Here is a 21,535-nt window from a genome sequence, read left to right as displayed (position 1 = left end):
TACAGTACTTTACAATTTTCAGATTTGAGCTTGAGATCCATGCAAAAAGTTTTTGAAACTATGTAGTGTGTATCTTTTGAACGTGATATTATTAACCCAATGAACAGAAACCGCTCCGGTGGCCTAGTGGTTAGAGTGCCCGCCTTGGATGCGGGAGGTCATGGGTTCGATCCCTGTCCGAGTCGTAGCAAAGACTTACAAAAATGGTACTAACAGCTGCCTCACTTGGTGCTTAGCATTAAGAGGTTAGTTTTAGGACTGGTCGGCCTGGTGTCAGGATAGTGTGACTGGGTGGGACATCATGCTACATGTCTGCAGCATGATGCCCCAGTGCTTGACATCACTATAAACTGTCACACTGCATACATCGTAGCGATATGAATGAAAAATTGTTAAAGATATGTTAAAAATCCAAATCACACACACACACATCCAATAAACAGAAAACGAAATGAAATAATAAACCAGTTTGATGTCATAAAATTATAGGCATTCCGGGACCTTTGGTCCAATGAACGTCTTCTTAACGTGGTGGAGCAGTTGATTGGTCCAGATATTGCTGGTCATCCAGTCTGGAACATTCGCACAAAGACGCCCCAGAATGAGGCTACAACTGTACCATGGCATCAAGGTATGTCCAAGTCATGATTTTCCTATTACCTTGCAAAACTCTTTGTAGGATTTTAACAGAGGAAATCCAGGGTTACATTTATCCTTGCATAGAGAAATTCATAGTACTAATTTTTAAAACTTGGAATCCAGGACTAAACATTCCAAATCTTGGAACCTGCTTTTTGATTCCAATATCACAATAGATATTTTACAGGATTTAACACGTGACAGTGTTTATGTACATAACATTTTTATGTACAACAGATGTTGGAAGGCGAGAGTTTAAAATTTTTTCTTTCAAGAAAGTCACGATGAATTTAGTTCATTAATAATTAAAAGCAGCTTCTAATCTAAATTTTACATTTCAGTGGAAGAAAGTATATATATATATATGAGATTGGATTTTTTACATTGATGTTTTAATTTATATTATGCATAATGTAAACTATGTGGAAGTATGTGATTGGACATGGTTTAATTCTGGTACAAGCATATTTCATCATTAACCTCATTGATTTTAGTAAAAAGTTAATTAGAAGATTTTAAAATGGAGAAAAAAGTGAAATCATCTTATCTTTATTCCACTGACATTCAGTATTTATCTCATAATCAATTGTACAATTAATTTATAAGAAAATACTGACCCTAATATATTTACTGTCATATGAAAAAGTTATAGACATTCCAATAATATTGTTGTTATGGGTTTAACATGTAGGTTTTACGAGGTGGCCAGTATAATTGGTGGAGGAAGAACCCAGTAAAAAAAACCTCTGTAAGATCTGTTGACCCACGAGAAGCTACTGGCAGCTGTCTCACATACCCACATTGGCCAAGCCTGAGACTTGAACTCGTGCAGAAAAAGGTGAGATAGCACTGATTGGTAAAGGCGAGCGCTTAAGACCACTCAGACACCTGCGACCCCCAATCCAATAATTCAAAAATCATTAACATGTTCAATGATAGCTAGTTGAAAAGAAGTTGCTTTTTTGTGTGTCTTGAAATTATTAAAAAATCTTCATATTCATTTCTGGAATGCATTTCTAGATGTTGGTTACCTTGATAACAGCTCCTACAAGGTGTTACAGCCAACAGCATGGATTCCTTTACTTGACTCCAGTGAAATTAATGGCTGTATGCAGGTGAGGATAGTCACCTTGTGCATTCATAAAGCAAAGGAACATACTCACCTAAAACCTTTTAATATGTTTATATACGAATATATATATTTTTAAATAAGAATTTTCATATTGTTACTTTTGTATGTTGATTAGCAAAAGTCTAATCATGCACCATTTAAGTTTCTTCAACAGCAGCCTGTATTCCATAAGCAAAATTTCTTCTGAGTCAAAGACTTTTCTACCTCTTAAATTTTCATGATTGTAAAGATTCCAGCATTTTCTTGCATTTTAGGAATGAAGCATTTATTTCATGAATCTACATAAAGAACCAAGAGTACACAACATTTTTTCTGGCTATAATTTGAGTCGAAAAGAATGAAATAACCGTTCAAATGAGTGATGTTATAATTAATTCTTTACAGTAGGGGATGTATTTAAGGTGATACAGTAATGTACATTTATAATAATTTTTTAAATTGAATTTTATGAATGTATACAATACATAGAACAAGTCCTTACATTCATGAATCTTACAATTATGCTATGATGTCATAGAAATAACACAGTCCTGTATTATTGGTTTGTTGGGATTTCAGTCCCTGTGGATATATTTGCAGTGACCATTCTGCTTTACCAAATATAGTTTGTATTACCAAGTATATTAAGAAAATTGATGGTCCTACTCAAATTAGTAACAAAATTAAGGTTCTCGAGTCCTTTTTTTACGACTCTATGTCTTAAACTATGTTACAGAAAGAAGAAATGAAACCAGCAATTTAAATCAAATTAAAAAGTTATATTTATCAAAGTTACAAAGTGAAAATATAAGAGGAACTTGTATCATTGTGAATTCAGTCTCAGATAATCCTACATGTTCTATTGCTAATTCAAAAATATATATTGTATCAAATTAATTCAGATGGTCTTGAATGTTCTGATAAGACACAATGATATAATCTAGAATGTGTTTGAATGAGTTCTCGATAATCCCCAAATAGTGTTTTACTCCTACTCCCAAATTCAATGAGCACTTTGTAATTTAAGTGAATAAATTAAATAATTCCTCTCAAATTATATCTGAACACAACAGTAAATTATTCCACAGACTGACTTAAACTTAAAACAGGAATGAAGACTTTGTTTATAAAAACCTTTATATACATCCCCATTTGATCAATGTCACAATAGCCTTTACTGAAAAAATGATGGAAAATTCCAGAATATTGTCAATAAGTTCAGTTTCAGAACATATACAAGTCATAAACAAGGTTAGACCTTGAACTCAGTTTTTAGTAAATAATTTAACACATGATAACAGTCAGGTAGGCCAAAACAATACCCTCAGTCACGAACAAAGGTAGAGCGCACTCTATAATTTAAATATACATGTTACTTTCATGTCCATTTTTATGTCAATTTTGGTAATTGATTAGACCTGATAGCAATTATCTCTGTTGGACATTTCCCCCCGATTGTAATATTTGCGGTAGCGTACTAACGAATGTAGACGGGGCATTTGTCACAGGCGCCAGAGGTCTTTGGGCACCAAAACCCATTTGGGCCTTCATCGTTGCTCCAGGCTCCATATACCCTTAGTACGCCACTGAATATCAGTAGCAATAGTTGAAATGACTTTCAAAATATGAAATAACAACAGTGTCAAATAGTGTTTCAAAATATTATTACAATTTTTTTTCTGACATGTAAAGAATTGAAATTTAGACAATATTATAAAGATTATTTAAAGTAGTATGGTTATTTTAGTAATACCTTGATGATCACTATTTCTTGAGTTGTGATCTTTCTGATTTTATGTAAATTAGTATCACTCCAAGCTACCATATAATTAGTATTATAAATACTTTCATTCCAATAGCTGCATTTATATAACATCATTCTTTCTACAGCTGGCAGTCAGGGGTCATAAAACTGGTCGAGTTGCCGACCATACATGTTGCTATGGTGGTACATGGTATGTTATGCTTGACGAAGAAGAAATGGTCAGGAAGTTAGGTAGGAAATGTTTTTATATGTCTAAACAATATCAGTATTGATGGTCATTAAGTTTGGTAGGACATGTTTGTATATGTCTTAATATATCAATACTAATGGCCAGGAAATTAGGTATGACATAGTTTTACATGTCTGAACATATCAATATTGATGGTCATTAAGTTAGGTAGGACATGTTTGTATATGTCTTAATGTATCAATATTGATGACCAGGAAGTTAGGTACGACATGTTTTTGTATGTCTAAATATATTGTTACAAGTCTATGTTCTTAAAATAAGTAAAAGAAAAGAATGAAAGCCAAGAAGCTTTGTAACATCAAACAAATAATTTGTTTCCCATGAATACAAAGTGAGAGTGAGAAAAAAGAACTTACAGAGTTGCGAATTAAATTCCAAAATAATCCAAGAATTACAGACACAAGTCCTAATAATTTAAATTGCTGAATACAATTCATTAGAAGTCCAGAATAAATTCAAAAACTGAAGGCAATGAGGTATTTGTGGTAGCTTATAGGATGTTGATGTGTCAGCAGCCTTTTGTTGAATGACAGTAATATAATTCCAGGTTTGAATTCACTTTAAATTCCATTGAATGTTTGTCTGAATTTTATCAGAGCACTTTTGTATTTCCAAAGCAAATAATCACTTGAATTCAACAATTTGAAGAAGAAAAAAATTCCAGCCCAGATATGAAATACTCGACACAACATATGATGCAACTTAAAAGTGCTAGATCTTAAAGCACAACTAAAAAATACTCTCAGTTACAAGATTATATAGTTTTCTACTTGACCTCATGTCACAATTAGCATTTTCTATATAAAAAAATTACCTGATGGAAAATAACTTTCTAGAATAATCCTTATGTTTACAAAATAAAATCCAGAACCTGGATTATGTAAACTATATTAAAGAAATTCCAAAACCTAGACCTAGACTCAAATAAACATACATGTATTTACTTCTGTTAATAATAACACTGATTTTAAGCCCACACAGATAGAGAATAATTTAGATATGTATTATTTGTTTACACAGAATAAAATAAAAGAGTCAGTTCAGGTCAAGCAGAAATGAACTCAATTCTGGACAAGGTCAAGTCCAACATACAATGTTACATTACATAGCATATAATGAAATTAAAAAATTGAGAAAATAACTAAAAAACTATGTAAATTATACATAATATCAATTTTGATATCATTAAGTTAGGTAGGACATGTTTGTATATGTTTTAATATATCAATATTGATGACCAGGAAGTTAAGTACAACACATTTTAATATGTCTGATCATTTTAATATTGATGGGCAGGAAATTAGGTAGGACACATTTGTATATGTCTTTAAATATCAATATTGATGGACAGAAAGTTAGGTAGGACACATTTTTACATGTCTGAACATATCGATGTTGCTGGTGAACACTTTGAGTTACACTAATGGAATTATATTTCTTCCTTATAATTTGAAATTTTTATGCAGCATTTGATCTAGTTTTTAATACTAATCAGAATATGAATTATATTTTTGATATCAGTTTAAGTGATTTCAAACATATTACTGTTGACACTGGATACTATTGACCCCAAAACTTATGGCTATTTGTTTTAAAATTATATAGCTGCCACTCAGCCAGCCTTTATTCCATGCATTTAAAGCATAGAGTCAATAACAGTAAAATTAGTGACAATAAAATACAGATAATAATGGATTGAAATACGTTATTGGCAGAGTTGCAAATGAACAGCATCATTGTTAACATCTGTAACTGTGCAAAGATGACAATCTTAAGAGTCGTGGTTTGTTTCTTTGTTTTATATGATTATTTTCCTGTTTCTTTTTTGTATATTTGACCATTTGTCTGTCAGTTAGTTTAGGTTGCTTGTCCATGTGGCTTAATGGTGGTACTTTTATGCTTCTAAACACATGTTGTGTGCTTATCGGAACGTTGGAGTCATCTTACAATACATGCAATAGTTCTTGAAATTGCGCCAATTTGGCTTTCAAAACTATAGTATTAAAGGCTAGTGCTTTGGATAAAATTTAATAATGTACACTCTCCCCACCCACCCACCCCGCCCAGTTCTATAGTACTTTCTTTTATAGTGTTGAAATTAAAGATGCCTGATTGTAATTATATGATTATTGAGATTTAACTACATTTCAATTTTACACCTGATATTTTTGTTTCAGATGTAGATATGAAGAAGGATATTAAGACTTGCCCTATTCCCTATGGCGGTGTGCTTCTCTTTAACAATTTGGTCCCTCACAGGAGGTATATCTTTTACTGGACATGCATGTATTTATGTGCACTTTAAAGAGCCTCTACTCGCATTTATTGGTATAAGAAAAGTACAATTTGATTTGCAGTGTTTCATTGCTTCCTAAAGGTTGAAAATACGGGCCTTTTAAGAACATTAAAATTGATAGGTCGAGGTAAAATGTATTCAGTTGTTTGCTGTCCTGGTTGCCCATCCACATACACAGGATTGTTATTGTTACTTTTAACTGCACTACTTGGAGAACAGCCATGACCCTTTACACACATATTTATCCCAAGGACTAGTTGGTCCTAAATGAAAATGTTACCGTTAGGACGTGTAACATGGCCAACTTAAAAATTTTATGCTTTTCTCCTGAACTGATGGTCATATCGACATAGGGTTTCACACCAAAAAAAAACCAGTAAGATAAACAACACCCACTTCGTATGATACATAATTGGTTCCAACTGAATGTTTTTATTGATCTGACATCTAATATGGCAGCCATCTTGAAAATTTTGTTATGGCTATTTCTTGTGAACAGATGGATGTATCGACATAGGTTTTCACTGAGAAAAAAACCCATTGTGATACCTAGTTGGTCTCAAATAAACATTTTATTGATCTGACATCCAGTATGGCCAATGCAGCAGTCATCTTGAAAAGTTTGTTATCGATGCTTCTTCTGAATGAAAGTTGTTTCGCCTTGGGGTTGTTATCAGACAAGTTCTTTTAACATCTGTTTGGTTCTAAATGAAAAAAGTATGCCTATTCAACAGCCAGTGCTGGCTCTCAAAGCAGCCATCTTGAAAATCTTGTTATCTTTACTATATCTGGGTTAATGGTCATATCGACAAGGGATTTTTAACAAAGGAATTTTTGTTGTTTCTAGTTACTGTTAATTGAAAATGGTGCTGATTTGACATGCAGTAGGACAGCATTGCAGCCATCTTAAAAATCTTGCTACTCCTTCTGAATATGGGTCATGTTGATGTGAGGTTTTCACTAGAAGATTTCTTATGTTTGTCTAGTTGATCCTTAATGAAAATGATACCAGTCTGATATGGACTATAGCTGCCACCATGAAAATCTCGTTATCTGTACTTCTCCTGAATGGATTATAATATCAACATGATATTTGCACTAAAAGACTTCTTCTTGTGTCTCATTCATAAAAATTAAAAATGGTACCAACCTTATAGTATGACCGCCACGGTGTCCATAAAACTGATGCCACTCTGACATAGAGCATGTCTGCCATGACGGACATCTTGAAAGTCTTGCTATTGTTACTCTTTCTGAATGGGCGGTCTCGATGACATGTGATTTTCACTAGAAGACTTATGAAGTTTAGTTGGCCCCAAATGAAAATGGTGTCCCTTAAACATCTAACATGGCCGCTATAGCAGCCATCTAGAAAATCTTGTCGCTATTCATTCTGAATGGATGGTCCTATGGACATGGGGTTTTAGGTAAAGACTTCTTAAGATGTTTAGCTGGTCCTGAATAAAATGGTACCAGTCAATGGTGGCCATCTTGAAAATCTTTACGTAATTACTTCTTCTGGTCCTATCAAGATGGGATTTTCCATAAAACAGTTCGCACTATATATAATTGGTCCCACATGAACATGATGACTATATGCGCCACCCCCAACGTGTAGAAATTCTCTTAAATGCTACTTCTCCTAAATGTTTGTTAAAATCCTTTTTTTGAAACCTGTAATTATTCCTATATTAAACTGTCGCTCTTAACTTTTAAAATGGCTGCCATGACTGCCATCCAGAAAATCATTAAATTTTCTGAATCCATGGTTCTGTTAACGTGAAGTTTCCAATAGAACATTTATTTATCAATTTGTAGCTGTTCTTAATGTAATTGGTTTTCACCTGACCGCTAACTCGTGGCCTTGTTGAAATTTCTTTTGTCTCTACTTCTCTTGCATGAATGATGAGATTGGGTTTTAACTGAAAACGCTTCTTGCAATGTTTAATTGTTTCTAAACGAAACTGGCGTAGATCTGATCATCAAAAAATCCACATGGTTATCATAGAGTTTTGAAAACCAGACCTAACTGACCTTGGATTCAAGTCAAAAGTTATTGCTTCAAGTATTTTTTTTTGTTGTACTTCATTGAACTTATGAACACATATGCTTGAACATAAACAGGTGAATTTTGACCAGACTTTCTATTTATTTGTGTTCGGTGAAAACGTTTATAGCTGGCACTCTGACTTTGATTTTAAGGTCATGACCCTGGTTTTCACTGTACTGGCTTGTGATCATGATGACACAAGGAAGTATGAATAGATTTTGATCAAATCCGGTCTTTGTTGTTGTTGTTGTTGTAGGGTTTAACGCCATTTTTCAGCACATGATAGGCTATACATGGCGGCCAGTATTAATGGTGGAGGAAGAACCCAGGAAAACCCCAGAAAGAACCACCGACCCATGAGAAGCTACTGGCAAGCTTTCTCACATACCCACATTAGCTGAATCCTAGACTCGAACCCACGCAGACAGAGGTGAGATGGCAGTGATCCGTAACGGAGAGCGCTTTAGACCACTCGGCCACTCTGGGTCCCCCGGTCTTTGGATATGTCTGATGGATATGTTGTGTTGGATATGTCTGATGGATATGTTGGATATGTCTGATGGATATGTTGGATATGTCTGATGGATATGTTGGATATGTCTAATGAATACATAGAATGATGCCACCTAAATAACTTTTATTTTCTTCAAGAATATAATGAATTGTGGATTTAAACAAACTTATTTCATGGATATATCGTGACATTGTCTGAGACAAGTTGAATGATTTGTCTATTGATGATATAAGGTTCGGTGGCAAGGGCCGTGACAACTTTCTTATCTTGAATTAATATAAATTCTTTATTATAGTAGATCATTAGTCCTTACGGGGGACTCTTGTTTTCAAATGTTTTTGGTCGAACCATTCAAAGATGCCATATTTCTGCTCAGTGTCCCGACTTTAATTAATGTTGAGTCATGAAGTTACCACATTACACCATGAATCTGTGGAAAACCTATTGAAACCAAAACTTCATAGAGAGAGAGCATGAGCTGGAAAGTTACCCACAAAGACATTGGCATGTGGAATTTACGCAATCAAAAGTTTAGGTCGAATTTCCAAGGCAATAGGTAATAAATTTACCTGGATCAGGTATTTGCATGCCTGAACAGTGCTTTTGTTTGTTTGTTCCCAACTAAATCCCAGTTCCGCAGAATGATGTCATGCACATAAATGAATTTGTATTACAATATTCAAAACTCGTTTCAATCATCATACATACCTGCATCCTACAAACTGAATTTGGTTTCAGTGGATATTACTTACATATCAGAACAAAAGATGTACCACGACAGTTTGATGATAAATCCAGGTACAAAATGAATAATGAGAATACGGTTATTTTAAAAAGCATTACAACAAAGATGTGATGATGGAAGTAAGGGTATTCTATTATAAAAAGTTTTATCATTATCTTCTTAAGAACCTCCAAAGGCGAGAAGAAAAAAAAAAGAAATTTTATATAAAATAGAGTGATGCAAATCTGTACAATTTTATTTAATTGAGCTACTGAATCTTTATTTCACATACTTGTGACCAAGTACACTTTAAACTTCATTGTGATTCTTGGAGAATATGAACAACAAACAAAAGTGTTGTGTATTTAAAATAAAATTTAAAAAACCCCAACGAAAACATGAACAACATGCTCTTTGCTCTTTGACTCACATCAGTATGAGGGTGAGTCTAGTCCCTCCATTATTATTGTTATTAGCCATTTAGTTCCCGTTGTTGTTGCTATATTTCTTTATTTATTGCTGTCGCTGCTCGTTTTCTTATTTTTATGTTATTTTCTTCTGTTTATTTCATATGTATTAATTGTGTGTGTGAGTAATTTGGATCTTTATCGTAGCTTTAAAAAAAGGTCAGCCATATTGCTACGATGTCTGCAGTCTGGTAGTTTATAGTGATGTCTAGCACTGGAACATCATGCTGCAGACATGTAGCATGATGTCCCACCCAGTCATTATCCTGACACCAATCTGACCAATCATACCACTAACCTCTTAATACTGACCGCCTAGCGAGGCAGTTGTTAGTACCATTTTTAAAAGTCTTTGATATGACTTGGCCGGGAATCGAACCCACAACTTCCCGTATCAAAAGTGGGCGCTTTATCCACTAGGCCACTGGAGTGGTCTGTATTACTTTCACTTTTTTTATATGTACCCCTTACTGATGACCACTGTGTACAACCACTATACTGACTATATGTGTACTAGTTGAAGAACATCAAGAATTATATGGATGAAACTGACTGACAGTTGGAAATTTCATTAATACAATCGGGTCTTTCCGAAAATAATCAGAAGAAAAATATACAAACGTTTTGTTCAGAAAACCACTTGGTGTTCTGATTGCATTTAAAGATCATAATAAGAGCTGTATTTTTCAAAGGATTTTTTTATTCTCAGTATTTCTGAATATTTAAAGATTTGTCGTTAAACTGCGGTGGAATAAAATTTACTTGTACCATGTGACCTTTTCATTTCTGAATGCCTTTAAATACTACATTATGTGTTATGTTATTTACTACTTAAAATTATGCTATAAAAATCAACATCCCCATGGATAAATATTTGAAACTGACCCTTATTGAGGTTGTGAAAAATCAGGATGTAATCGTATGAGTAACTTTCTTGACATAAAATATTGTTTGTAATACTGCTTTTAATTTTGCTGCTTTAAATCATTAAAGTTCGTGCGAACACTTTTCAGTTTTACACTTTGAAGCTAAACATGTTGTCACCATTACTTATGAGAGCATGACGTAACACCATGAAAGACAAGACATCCCACGAAACTTTTGGTTGTTGCCCATCGAGAAGTTTCTGGTGGTCTTTCAGACAATGCAGTTTTCTCTTCTTTTTGTCAGAACTCATTTACACTAAAATAATTAATGTAGCTGGTACTAAATATTTCCACACAGCCAAAGTAAAGACGCAGAAAACTAAAAACAAACTAAAATTAAAACATTATGCAGACTTCAATAACATTTCAGCTTACCGAATATGTCCAATGACGTGCGTTGGAGCCTTGACCTTCGATGGCAAAGGCCAGATGAACCCTTTGGCTTCTACGGCCTCAAAGGTGGTGTCCTGATGCGATCCTCCAAAGATCCAAATATGAAGATTGATTGGGACTGCTTTGATGCTGTCAACAGGCATATAAAGCAAACGGAATCGACATGGGGAGAACATCCAGTAAGAATATGTTATTTTATATTTACCCTTTGAAAGTGTTCTCTTCAGGTACTCTTTGATAGGTACTGTGAATCTAATAACTCTAACCTTTACTCTTAATATGACCAGAAGATTCTCTCCCAAAACAATATATCCTGGATTTTTATTTTTCGATACTTTTTGTTACATTATTTTGTCTTTTCTAGTTAAAGTCATAAAACAAGTTGTATAAATCATCTTATACTACATTACAACAGTGCACAAAACATGTTTGTAAAGTATACCTTTTATTATTTGTTCCCAGGAGACAGAAGCAGAAGACCCTGAATTCGATACTACTATACCAGGGCCCTGGATGAAGAAATGGAAAATTGTACATGTTAATAGACACGTGGAAAAAATGGAGGATGATGAAGAGCAGAAACATTGGCAGAAGGCCTAATCCTTTCATTTCACTCTTTCCTTATCCTGATTTACATTTTTCAAATACATATTCTGTCAGCCTGAATTAACTGACGTTATAAAATGTCACAGTAGAAGTGATTGGAGGTGTAATTACAAGAAAACTATTATCTTACACACTCTGGAAACAGTTTTAAAAAAAAACTTCCTTGTTTTGCCATTGTGAAATGGCTTCGATCATTTAAGGATTCTGTTTTAGGTCATAATGTTATTACTGTGTGTATACGTGAAGAAAACAGAAATCCATCGTGACACAGTCTCAAGCATTTCGTAATCAAATTGGTTTTATGATAAATTCAAGCACATCATTGAAACTGAAATTAAGTTACGCTACTAGGAACGCAATACCACTTAACAGTTTAGATATCACGGAATGTTTTGTAGGTGTTTATTTATAAGATATCGCTTCACTTTTCACATTTATTCTTAGTTCATTCCTTACCTAATAAGCTTTCCATCATATCTTCTACTAGGAACGCAATACCACTTAACAGTTTAGATATCACGGAATGTTTGTATGTGTTTATTCATAAGATATCACTTCACTTTGCACATTTATTCTTAGTTTATTCCTTAGCTAATAAGCTTTCCATCATATCTTCTAGGAATACAATACCACTTAACAATTTAGATATCACGGAATGTTTTGACCTTGTTATTCGTAAGATATCACTTCACTTTGAACATTTATTCTTAGTTCATTCCTTAGCTTTCCATGATATCTTCATCGATTGCAAGATCACGGTGAAATAGTGACATAAATTAATTAGTGATGTCGAGGTTTCGTGCATTGCATCAAGCTTGCCTACAGGCACTTTATTTTTCAAAGTTAAATCAGTATTTCTTGATTCTTTCTTTGTTCGCTTGTCTCATCTGTAAAAGTATATGAATCGCCATGAGGAATTGAAAAAGTCAAAACTTTTGCGCCTATTGTTTCTCAATAATCAGTAAACGACTAATGGATCTTCTGACAATAAAACTAATCTTTCCATAGAGGGTCTGTTTACAATGGGTGAATGGCAAGAAACTGCCTAACATACAGCTAAGGTCATAGTATTAGGAAGTTACAGATTTTGATATGTCAAAAAAGTGTTATTTGAAAGATGATTCATGTAAAGACAAGAAAAGTTTGACTGTATATTGGAAACTGCTTTAGCAGCAGAGAGGGTAGACAGACCTTTTGCTGAAACATCATTTTTGACAAATAAAACTTCATACGAAAAAAATAAAAAAATAAAAGGGTCAATAAATCAAACCGAAGCCTCTAACTTACAGAGAGTTTCTCTAATTGGGTTAGTTTTTTTTGTTACTTTGTTTTTGTCGTTAGTGATTTTTTTATAAATTTGTGTGTTTTCGTTTACCCACCAGACGTTTCATTGAAGTCGCACCCTCTCTGCTACTATAAATGTGTGAGTAATTAAATCATTAATATATTAATAATGGAATCTTACACTAGATCAGCTAAAGAAAGATTAGAAGCAATTAGAAGATATCTTCCTGTTCATGATGCTCTCAAACAAAAACTACAGGAATGACAAGAAGCACAAGTTGAATATGTAGAAGGTACAGAACAATTATTTAAACCTGTTACAAAGGTAACTGAAAGTTTCTCTTTCAACAAATCAGTTAGGGATGAAAGCTATTGAAACTATTCACGATAAAGGTATTGGTGCTGTTGGTAATGTTGCTGGTAAAGCATTTTCAGCAATCAAAGAAAGATTAGCTCGATTAGTACAAAGAAAACCACAGCCAGTAAAATTACCCAGTACTGAAATTATGCCTGCAGATATCAGTAAAATAATAAGTCAAGCTGCAAATTAAAAACTAACAGAGTTGGCTAATATACCCCAATCCTACAAATAAAAAAAATATAACTACTAGTCTGATAGCAGGAAGTGATCTTTGTTTTAGATGCTAACAATTATATAAAAATGTTCAAGCATATATCTGATCCAGCGTTTGATATTGTCTCACTAATTCTCAAAGATGAATCGATATGTGATTATCAGTTTTATTCTTATGACGCACGTGTACCAAGTCAGAGTGGTCAAATTGAATTACAAGTTCAAAATACAAATACCTGCTGAAGCGTTTATTGAAGTAGAAGGTAGACTTTTGAAAGCAGATGATACAGCATACAGACTTTTAGATCGACCTGGTTTTGTTAATAATGGTGTCATGGCATTATTGAACAGTGCTATATACATGATTGTAGGAAAAAAAATATTGAATCGTGTCTTGAAAATGTTGATATTGCTACAACGATATTGAGTCTGGCAAGATACAGTGATGATTACTCGAGGTCAGCTGGTCCATCAATGATGTTTGCAAAGTATACAACTGATCACCTCAAGAGTAGCAACGCGAGACTAAATACAGCTGTGAATGCAGTTGAATCTATGGATGAAAATTTCAACTTAGGATTTGCCACACACAGACAAATGTTAAATGACGAAGAAAACTTTTCATGTGTGATTCCACTATCACGTATCTTTGGATTTTGTAGAAATGTTAGAAAAGTTATATTTGGCACTAAACACATTGTGGTACTTTAAGAAAAGCCACTGACAATGATGCAATCTGGCGACCCAATGCAGTTGATGCTGGTAAAGTAGTATTAACAAAACTGTCATTGTGGATGCCAGTAATGACTCCAGCGCTTGCTGAGGAAGAAAAACTACTTGCTTTTATGAATTCAGGTGGTAAATCATTGTTATCATGGTTGACAGTGACTACAGATAGTGTTCAAAGTAATGCAGCTGGGTTATTCACATGGCAAAGAGCATCACAGCAGGGAGTTTCTGCACCATGACATATATTCATCACATTTCAGGAAGATTGACAGGAACGAAATCCAATGGTATTTGACACACATGGAGTTTCTAAAGTTGCTTTGAGGATAAACAGACATCAAGAACCATTTGAAGACGTTTTGTTAAATTTTGATCAAACTCATGTTGCATGTGCTTATCATTAGTTGATGACATTTATGGGCATGTTCAAAATGCTGACACTGTTTACAAATATCTCAGCGGGATTTCACAACATTATATCTGATCTATTACTTTTCATTGGAACATTTAGATTTATTCAGACACTCTGTTGTTGATATACATTTCTGAGCTCATGTAGCTCGACTGCCTGCTGGTGGCTATAGAGCAATCAATGTTATACGCAGCGACAAATCAATGTTACTTGAAGGTGTTGGTGGACGAATGAGAGTTGCTGATGCTCCAATAGAAAACATGTAATTAAATCGCTCCAGATATTTATAATGTCATAACAAAAATAGCATTAAAAAGAGATCAAATTTCTAGTGGCAGTACAAACAAATTATTGTTAACTAAGACTCAACTTAAACATTTTAATAATGCTTTAGAATCAAAAACCAGAGTTCAACTTCATCTTTCTCCAAGTTCCATTAAAGACTCAATTAAAACAGGTGGTATATTTCCACTCTTTGCAGCCTTACCAGCGTAAATAGCCGCTGCAGCTCCAACCATTGCAAAAACAGCTGCACTTGGTGTTTAAGTGGTGCTGACGGAGGTCTTGGTAAAATGGTTGTTGATAAAATAACAGGAAAAAGGATTTTAAAGAAAGGGGGAAAGTCTAAGACGACCAGTAACCCCTTATTGGTACGGAAAAGGTCTGAGACTTCCAGGAACACTTCATTAATCCATGTAATTCAAATTTTGATTTACTTGATGCTGTTAAAAAATTAAATATAAAATTTTTTAGAGGAGTTTTTATGCATGATCAGTTATCAAAACAACCAAACAATATTGAAACAGGAATTATTAATCGTGATAAACATTCTGGGCCTAGTACTCATTGGGTTGCATCCGTGTTTGATCTACGAGGTTCTATTTATTTTTATTCATATGGACTTCCTCCGCCAATAGAATTTTTAAAATATGCCAGAAACATTCTATTTTGGTATTCATCATTGTCAGCACAAACCCTAACTGATCCACCAACATGTGGTTGTGAAGTATTAAATGCTATGTGAAGAATGCTATATTAAATGGAATGACATAGTTGATAGAGTTCTCGGGGCTACCACGGATAATATTTAAGTATACTGACGGCAGTAGAATTAGAGACAAATATATCAATTGCATCTGTTAGAAATGAAATTGCAAGAAGTGTTGCTAATCGTTTACGATCTACCAGTGATACAGTGATGGGTGAACTCGGTATGAATGGAAATAAAATAGTTGTTTTAAGAGATCCAACATCTGATGAAGATGCCATAACAAAAAAATATGTAGACAATAACTATAATACAGTAGATACTAAATTATCCACGCTGCAAGCTGAGCAAATATGTTTACAAATCTTCGTAGAAATTTAAGAAAATGAAATCGCAGAGGAATGCTTTGAAAGTCCATTGACTGTTGAAGTAAAACTATAAGAAATTAACACAAAACTTGGCGATATTAAAACAGCTATATCAGAAATTGAAATGATTAGAAAAAAAAACTGGAAGATGTTATAAGTGGAATTCCTGATATCATTAAAAAATTAATCTGATTTAAATTCCCCACAAACAGATTACCAACATAGTATACACATTGTCATCAGGGTTCTCAACATGGTCACAGCAAAATAACACTATAAAAAATACCGCTGAAGTAACTGGCATGTACAAGCTGTCTGTGTTCAGCGGTGCAAAATTTAGTATATTTACTAAGTATCCTTGCTGTCATTCAACTGATAGTTTTTCTTGGAAACATGACCATTGTGTTAAATAGCGGAGACGAAGAAACATTTATGCTGGAATCATTTGATAAGAAATTAACAGCAGTGTCTTAGTGGTGGGGACAGGAATTTGTCGCTGAAACACTTCAGTTGAGTACTAAATAAAGTATAATGAGTATTCCGATCAACATTCAACATTTTAGATACAATCAAGCACGTGAATGGCAAACAAAATTGAAAAATTATCGTTGACTATACAGAATTTTTTTAAAAAATATCGCAGACATGTAGTTGTTGTTGACCTTATTGTGTATTCAGCGTCTGCTGTTATTGCTGGAGCTGGCGTATTATCATCAATAATAGTGATGGCACTAGCAGTTGTAACAATTTGTGTTTCAGCTGCGACAACAATGGAAAAATATCTGATTTTGAGTTCATGGAGAAAAAATTATTTGATAGTGGCAAGTAGAAAGATAGTTTGTGATACACTTCAACAGCAATCAGTTATGTTACATAAAGAAACATTTTCAAATCTAACCGTACCATTATGTTATCGACCGGTTGAGACGTGACGACAGAATATTGACGTTGATATATCAGGATCATCAGAGAAACAAAATCTGGTGTTAAATGATATCGTCTTAGTCCCTGTCAGTTGCTGTTGAGAGCATGTTAACTATTGATAAAACTCTATGGATGCTAGGATACGCATGTATGGATCGCCGATGATCGTATGGAATGGTCAAACTTAGTTTATCTCGCACTGTCTTGAGTCAGAAGAATATCTTAGCTGCGGAGAATTGTCATAGACTTTACAGAAAATAATCAAACTGCTAACAGTGGCTATAATATAGTAAGAAAAAATTAGTTATAAACAATGTGACCAAATACAGAATAATAACTGTGCAAGCTATAATGCAGTAATGTTGTGGCAGTATTCAAATAATAATCCAAGACAATTTACTATAGACAGAATTAATAGTAATTTTGGTCACACATGCAAAAATATAATGCTGACCTGTCTTGAATTTAATCGACGTCGAGGTGCTAGTTCACAAAAGTGAATGCGGTGGTACTTGTGTCTTCGGGAATTACTTGTAATTGCTCCCGTACGAATACACGTTGAGGAGCAGTTGAATCTAGATTGCAGGTCTACCAGTAGATCTTACCACGCTAGAAATTGTATGTGTTGTAATACTCCAAATAGGATCAGTCACTATTTTTTACCACCTTCAAGCTCACAGAGTTCATATAAATACCTGACAGTCACATTAAATAATACATTAAATAATAATGGTTGTTTTGAAAATGTATGTCGTTGTATTGGTATACGTATTTTTGTAATTGCGTTAATGGGTTTCATAGAAGATGTTCGAGTAATTTCATTATTTAATGCAGTTATCACACTTGGTAATCTTGCAGCCCATTCACGAGATCTCGTATCTTTCTGAATTATTTCCTTTGCATATCGATATCCAAATAACCGCTCAGCAAGTGTTCGATTAAATCGTTCAACAACTGCCCAATCATGATGAATTGTAGCATGTCCTCGTCTGATTTTGACATTATGCTTTTTCATCAGAGATCATACTACACCAAGAAATTATTTGCCAGGATCAACCTGTAATAGTTGTGGCCATTGTAAGGGTCCTTGTTGATAAATTCGTTCAAAAGCAGAAGAAACTAAAGTTGCTGTTTTAGTTGATAATGGTTCTGCTTCCATATATCTACTTGCAACGTCAACGAAGTTGAAGCATATTTGTATGTTAATTGACGTCTACCAATTATAATAGTATCATGTAAAAATAAAATATCTGATTCATGAACGTCATTAGGAATGCTGACATCAAAATGTGCATGCTGAATTTGTTTAGGTGGTGGTAGATAAATTTGCCATATTGCCTGTCGTGCTAACCATTTCTCAGCAGCAGAACGTCTAACATTTGCTGCATCAGCGAGTTTACTAATCGCTGCTCTACCCCTCCAATATACCCTTGGACTATAATAAATCGATTCCATTATTTCATTACTTGGTTAATTAATTACTGGCTAAGAATAATAATTTACCTTTCATCACAGTTCTTACCAACAAATTATCTAATAATTCTCTGAAAGATTTATTTTTTATATAATTTAATGCATGAATCAACTTCACATCTGCAATATGTCGTTGTTGCAGATCTTTACTTTTATAAGCTGCATTATGAGCGTGACATGCTCAATCAATATCATGTATAGGATACTCTCCGGGTCTTGGTTGGTCTTGTTTATCAAGTCGGGTACCAGGACTACAATAATTGTACCCAGGAAGATGTTTTTCTCCTGGGTATTTAGCCCATGGAGTTCCAGGTAATTTTCCTAATGAAGTAGCGATATCACCACCAATTTTATTATTAGAAATAAATTTATATTTATTTGTAGCACATTTTACACATTTACCTGTAAGTGGACGCTTTTTATTTTTTGTTAATATTGTTGTTAATCCACTTGTGGGGGTGGATGCTCTGCATCGAACACAATATTGATTCATATTATTTATAATATTTCTACAACATGGATGTCTTTGATTTCTCAGTGACACGAAAACAAGAGCCAGTAAAACATATTTCAGCATTACCGAATTCCATCAGAATGATAATAATAGGTCCATATGGGTCCAGTAAAACGCAATTATTACTTAATTTGATAATGAGATAGCTCAAGTGGGACAAGTTATATTTAGTAGCTTCATCAGTTGATGGTCAGAGATGTTACGATGTACTTAAAGATTTTAATGAAAATGCAAACTTGTTAAATGAAGATGGCGATGACATTATTAATTTTATAACTGATATTGATGAAGCACCATCCGTAGACGACCTTGATGGATTTATTAATAATCTCGTAATGTACGACGACGTAATGCTGGACAAACAAATCCAGCTCGGATATTTTCTCGAGGTAGGCATAAAATACTGATGTGATTTATGTTACTCAGCGATATACAAAAATACCTAAAGTGATCAGAGATAACTAATAATTTAGTTGTGTTTAATGTAGTTGATACACATACTCTGCGAAATATTCAACAGACTTGTTGTAGTGGGGATATGGATATGATTAAGTTCAAAAACTTCTTTTCAAAAGCATTATCTGCTCCACACGGATTTATAACTATAAATTTACACGATCCCAGAACAAGATATCTTGTAGGACTTGATAAAATATTTGGTTGATATAATAATGATTTAATTATAGCAGCAGAGAGGGTGCGATCTCAATTAAACATCCGGTGGGTAAACGAAAACACACATACAAATTTAGAAAAACACTAACAACAAAAAAAGGTATAAAAAAAAGCTAACCCAATTAGAGAAACTCGGTAAGTTAGAGGCTTCAATTCGACGTTATTAACCTTTTATTTTTTATTTTTTTCGTATGAAGTTTAATTTTTCAAAAATGACGTTTCAGCAAAAGGTCTGTTCACCCTCTCTGCTGCTGCTTTTTCCAAAACCAGATTAAACCAGAAAAATATGACAAAACAAGCACACCATAAAGGACGAATAAGGCACAACGTGAGCGTAACAATGTCTTATACCAAGATATATGCATGATTTTATGCTTAGTTAGTTTGGGTTTTTTGTTCTAAGTTGGAGATTAAGCTTTTGTTTTAGAAGATAGCGGTTTTTGTGTACCTCTGTTTTTAACTGAATATGATTTACACAAATATTTCGTTTTTTTTTTTCTTTTTGCGTTCATCTTCGACAATGATTGAATCCCGAAAGGTTGATGTCTTAATTCAAGCATACACAAAAAGTCAGGTTTAAAAAGCGATGTGTGTTGTAGATACACTTCAATGGCAACAGTTCAGTATCATTACACCACGGTGAAAAAACATTCATTCAGCATAAACTCATGGTATATATATATATATATATATATATATATATATATATATATATATATATATATATATATATATATAATAAACTGACTACGAACAGTGCAAAACTAGTATCTAGCTAGCCTAAGCGCTTTCGCCTCTTAACGAGTCTTTTTCAAAGGCAAATACCAAACATAGACAAGACAAACAAATAAAACAGACAAACCGTTGTCTTTTTAAAACTTTATATGACTATGACTTGTTGCGGATGCTGAAAGATATATCCATATTTTCTTTATGCCTTCGTCTTTTGGAGAAAAAATATGTTGTCCACAGCCTTTCCTTAATGTGCCATTACACCCGAAAGCAACGCAAAACGGCGTTGTCTTTTACTCTGGCAACTACTAGTCGGGATACTGGAGTCACTAAGATGACATCACATCACGAAAGTAACCGAATAGGCGTTGAAATTTTGCATACGAGGTCACGGAAATTCAGCCCGTAAAAGATGTGCCAATATTTAAATATTGGCATTATGGTCGCAGATGACACTTCAAAATAAAGTTTTCTTCTATAGTGCTTTTATTATTATTTTATATTTCCATTGATTTCTGGTCTCCTTTAAGGTAGATGGAAAATACTGTATTTTTAAATATGAAAACTGGTCGCTCTTAGAATATGATATCTATTGATATGTCTAAATTGTAACATACTAATTTGTGTTCTAAAAACAAAAAATTAAAACAATTTTTGCAGATATATTTCGGTCCATCATTTGTTCTGTGATGACACCAATATGGCCAGATGTTTTATTCGAACGTTATGCTACTTTCTATCTTTGTAGCTATAAAGATCAGTTGAAGCTAATATAATGAAGAAGTCAAGGTGTCTGACTCCCACTGTTTCAGTTACTCTGATAGGTTTAACGAAGTCTCTTGCCATACCGCTTGCTTCTCAATTCAATATCCCATGCACATTTAGATAGATATATAAAATTCATTCAAAATTTTGATAGGATATCCTCGGATTTTAATATGGCAGTTATTGCACCAATGACTGTATATACTTATTTATTTTGATGGTGTATAAATGTGACCACTTTGCGCATTTTACACATATTCTGCGACGTAAAGAAAGATTTGTCATCCATATTTTTACATTAATATAAGCCTTTCTTTTTCTAAAGCCAACAAATTTAGATATGAATTTCCACTGAG

At 33.7% G+C, this 21,535-nt stretch overlaps 1 protein-coding gene across 1 annotated transcript in view; it reads left to right on the top strand.

Annotated features, from left to right (window-relative positions):
• LOC149805210 (uncharacterized) overlaps window positions 1-12,748 on the top strand; it is a 31,154-nt gene extending 18,406 nt beyond the window's left edge. The window contains exons 5-10 of the mRNA XM_089948442.1: window positions 490-631; window positions 1,660-1,754; window positions 3,641-3,746; window positions 5,943-6,027; window positions 11,113-11,314; window positions 11,598-12,748. Coding sequence (XP_089804568.1) covers window positions 490-631; window positions 1,660-1,754; window positions 3,641-3,746; window positions 5,943-6,027; window positions 11,113-11,314; window positions 11,598-11,735 — 768 coding nt within the window. The 3' untranslated portion in view covers window positions 11,736-12,748. The remainder of the gene's footprint in view (window positions 1-489; window positions 632-1,659; window positions 1,755-3,640; window positions 3,747-5,942; window positions 6,028-11,112; window positions 11,315-11,597) is intronic.
• Window positions 12,749-21,535: the final 8,787 nt, after the last annotated feature.

This window comes from Sinohyriopsis cumingii, chromosome 2 (assembly GCF_028554795.1).
Source record: "Sinohyriopsis cumingii isolate HCF-2022 chromosome 2, ASM2855479v2, whole genome shotgun sequence".
Lineage (NCBI taxonomy): Eukaryota > Metazoa > Mollusca > Bivalvia > Unionida > Unionidae > Sinohyriopsis > Sinohyriopsis cumingii.
The sequence above is the reverse complement of the archived record's forward strand: the minus strand, read 5'-3'. Positions and strand labels throughout refer to the sequence as shown.